This window comes from Berghia stephanieae, chromosome 14, assembly GCF_034508935.2.
Source record: "Berghia stephanieae isolate SIO BIC M18660-M18661 chromosome 14, UCSD_Bste_1.3, whole genome shotgun sequence".
Lineage (NCBI taxonomy): Eukaryota > Metazoa > Mollusca > Gastropoda > Nudibranchia > Aeolidiidae > Berghia > Berghia stephanieae.
In genome coordinates this window covers 21,064,270-21,068,472 of record NC_088373.1, presented here as the reverse complement: position 1 = coordinate 21,068,472, position 4,203 = coordinate 21,064,270, and the positions used below count along the sequence as shown (strand labels likewise).

At 36.1% G+C, this 4,203-nt stretch overlaps 1 protein-coding gene across 4 annotated transcripts in view; it reads left to right on the top strand.

Annotated features, from left to right (window-relative positions):
* The window catches only part of LOC144959764 (multidrug resistance-associated protein 1-like), an 80,473-nt gene extending 76,536 nt beyond the window's left edge, over positions 1-3,937 (top strand). For all 4 annotated transcript variants that reach the window (XM_078892495.1, XM_078892493.1, XM_078892496.1 and 1 more), the window contains exon 32: positions 261-3,937. In XM_078892495.1, coding sequence (XP_078748621.1) covers positions 261-372 — 112 coding nt within the window. In that variant the 3' untranslated portion in view covers positions 373-3,937. The remainder of the gene's footprint in view (positions 1-260) is intronic.
* The last annotated feature ends 266 nt before the right edge of the window (positions 3,938-4,203 follow it).

Below are 4,203 nucleotides of genomic sequence, written 5' to 3'. Positions count from 1 at the left end.
TAGTTAAGTCCTTGGAAAAGACTCTTTACTCACATATTATCGCCTAACAGACGTCATGTCACGTCCTAATTGTTAATCGTTGTTGTTAGCCAGGGCTCCTTGTAAAGCGCTTTGAGAACGTTTAGTGGATATTTCGCTATATAAAAGCTCATTTTAAAATATTTTTTTGTTGTTGGAAATTCTGACATAAACCATTTTAAGAGGTCAGTCCCAAGGAATAAAAAGTTCAAAGGCCGAATTCCTGTCTGTCCCATCCACAGAATCATGGTGCTAGACCAGGGCCGGATCAAAGAGATGGATTCGCCGGCTGCTCTGTTGGAAAACAAGACCTCTATATTTTATGGGATGGCCAAAGACGCTAATTTAGTCTAGGTGATAAGTTTTTATAACCTTTCGTAATTTGTGTCAAAGTGAAAATCATTAAGATGTTTGGTAGAAGCTGTGGACTGTAAACTATTGTGTTTCAGCGCATGACATAATCAGTCGGAAGGTAAAAATTTTGGATTTTCTGAAAGAATATGCTCCCCAGATCATTTTAATCTTTATTTGAAGTAAATCGGGTGATTTTTCATGAAGTTATCGTCAGATATATGGGAAAGGTATCCAGCAACTTTCCTCAAATTCATACTTTTTCCACTTGACTAGCTGTAAAAAAAAATATTTAGAAGTGAAATTAAACTTTGATATTTCCCGAAAAAGGGTTGATTTAATCATAATTTATGACAAGAACTCATTTTGGATAAAAAATGACCATCTAACTAAACCTGCAATATCTCAGTTCAAACCTTCTCACCATCCGACTGATCATGTCATTCACTGTAACTATAATATATAATGAACGAAAATTAATGATATTACTTTACAGTTTTTAAAAAATTACAAAATGCTTAATACGGAACGTTTCGGGCTTAAAGCGCCTCTTCAGCCAATAAAAAAAAAACACGTTTGAATTTTAATACTAAAGTTCTGGGCTCAAACATGTCTTCAACCAAAAACAATTTAAAAAAAGTTAAAATGGTAATACTGAACGAATTATTACCATTTCTAAAATATTGACTGAAGAAGGGTTATAAGCCCAAAGCGCTCCATATTTAGTATTTTTGTTCTTTTATTTTTGTTAACTCACTCAACCCTAACACCGACTACATCCGTAGTATACCCGGGGTTACTTTTACCTCATTCCTAATTTATTACATTTTTTTTTCTGAGACAAAATACAGACGTAGTATCAAAGCGAATGTTTTTAGATTTTACATGTTAATGATAGTTGAATAAAACTATCTCTTTACATGCTCATTTTTAATATAATATTTTTCCCCATTTTGAAAAGTAGCAAATAACTGTGGGATTGGGTGAGTTAAAGCTGTCACAGTCATGTTTGCTCATTATCTTGTAATTAAGTCCATCTTTTTGCAAGCTTCTCTACAGCACTGTCTCACTGTTCGATTAAACTAAAGTCTTGACGAAACTTTTTGTATTTTAAAATCATTTTTATATTTTTGTAAACCCCCTTTTTGTTCTGGTTATCATAGTATATTGTATGTTTTGGGCCGGCATTATGTGCCGGTTATCGTAGTATATTGTATGTTATGGTGTGGTATTATGCTCGGGTTATCGATTTTCCTAGTATATTGTATGTTATGGCATGGTATTAAGTTCGGTTATCGGTTGTCCTAGTATATTGTATGTAATGGTGTGGTATTATGTGCCGGTTATCGGTTATCGTAGTATATTGTATCTTTTGGTTTGGTATTATGTTCTGATTATCGGTTATGCTAGGATATTGTATGTTATGGCGTGGTATTAAGTTCCGGTTATCGGTTAGGATGGTTATCGTAGTACCTGTATTGTATAATTTGGCGTGGCATTCATTATGTGTTGATTTTATTCATTCATCTCTACGCTGGGATATTAAAAACATGAAAAATCTGAATGAATGCCATGTATACGAATGTAATTTTCAAAGAATTGTTATGTTTAAAATCTTACTGATAATTAGGATAATATTATTGTAATATAATTAGATGAATAGTTTTAAATTCATTCTTTTCTGTGATCACAAATTTTATTTAAAAAAATGGGCGTGTTAGTGATTGTAATAAGTAGCTTAATCAAGTGAGTGTGTTCGAATTTTAATTATACACTTAAATTACACATATCAAGATATGAAGTGAATAGAAAAGTGCCAGAAGACAATAGAGAATAAAAATTTTTCGCGGCGGTGGTGGGGTTTGAACCTGCGACCTTATTGGTACGACAACTCCGCCTGGCAGGTGAGAGCGTGGCTCTACCGTGTGAGCTATCCACGAACACAAAAATATTCGTTTCAAACTCAAAGTCATTACTAGATCCCTCTCTCACCCACTTCTTGAGACCGCCGATTCGTTCGTACACCACCATCGCGAATAATTTTGACCAGCAGTAAAGCTTAATAGCCAATATTCTCAACACAAACATATAACATAGAAACGATTGAGACATTGAGTATGCTCCGGTGTATGGGGTGAATTTTTAATTCAGAAAAGTGAGTGGAGCAGGCACTTATGTTGGTAACAACAAGATATGAAGTGAATAGAAAAGTGCCAGAAGACAATAGAGAATAAAAATTTTTCGCGGCGGTGGTGGGGTTTGAACCTGCGACCTTATTGGTACGACAACTCCGCCTGGCAGGTGAGAGCGTGGCTCTACCGTGTGAGCTATCCACGAACACAAAAATATTCGTTTCAAACTCAAAGTCATTACTAGATCCCTCTCTCACCCACTTCTTGAGACCGCCGATTCGTTCGTACACCACCATCGCGAATAATTTTGACCAGCAGTAAAGCTTAATAGCCAATATTCTCAACACAAACATATAACATAGAAACGATTGAGACATTGAGTATGCTCCGGTGTATGGGGTGAATTTTTAATTCAGAAAAGTGAGTGGAGCAGGCACTTATGTTGGTAACAACAAGATATGAAGTGAATAGAAAAGTGCCAGAAGACAATAGAGAATAAAAATTTTTCGCGGCGGTGGTGGGGTTTGAACCTGCGACCTTATTGGTACGACAACTCCGCCTGGCAGGTGAGAGCGTGGCTCTACCGTGTGAGCTATCCACGAACACAAAAATATTCGTTTCAAACTCAAAGTCATTACTAGATCCCTCTCTCACCCACTTCTTGAGACCGCCGATTCGTTCGTACACCACCATCGCGAATAATTTTGACCAGCAGTAAAGCTTAATAGCCAATATTCTCAACACAAACATATAACATAGAAACGATTGAGACATTGAGTATGCTCCGGTGTATGGGGTGAATTTTTAATTCAGAAAAGTGAGTGGAGCAGGCACTTATGTTGGTAACAACAAGATATGAAGTGAATAGAAAGTGCCAGAAGACAATAGAGAATAAAAATTTTGACTCGTAAAGAAAATGTCACACAATTTTTAAAGAAAATCACGTTCAAGCATGGAGTCATTGATTTGCAGAGAATGTATGTCTCCGGCTCCAACTGATAAATAGGGAATGAGATTAGCGGAAGAGTAGCGTCGCTTGATTGGACGTCACCTTACAGAGAGAAAGTCGACATGGTTTTGCGCATGCGCCTCTCTCGTCCTCGCTTTCGGTGCATGCCTCTTTCACCGGAAGCGAGGACGAGAGACGCATCGTGACCTTCGTTACTCTAACGAAGTCACGAAGGCCACAGACGCATGCGCAAAACCATATTGACGTTCTCTCTCTAATAACTTCGCCGGTGACGTCCAATCAAGGGACCTACTCTTCCGCTAATCTCATTCCCTATATTAAAAGTTTGCCCGGCCAGCTGTTTCCAATACATTTCAAAGTCAAAGTGATGCTAAGCATCTATAGAAGACGTGGATTGTAAAAATGTAATAAACAAAAAATGAATGTAACAGCTTCACAAAAACAACAACAAAAAAAAAGAACAAAATCCCAAACTTGGAAATGACTAATTTATCTATTTTTTTAATAAGGGTTTTTTTTTTTTGTTACTGTTGGGTGAAGAAGGGTTTTGAACCCAAAACGTTCCGTGTTTGGTATTTTGTTCCTTTTTTTAAAAAGCTTTTATATTCATTTTTGTTTATTGAATAAATTGACCATTGACGCCATTCTCCATTATTTATTATTTTGTTCTTTTATGTAATTTGTTTTCATTTGAATGTAAAACCATTTTTATAGATGTCATTTATATAATCT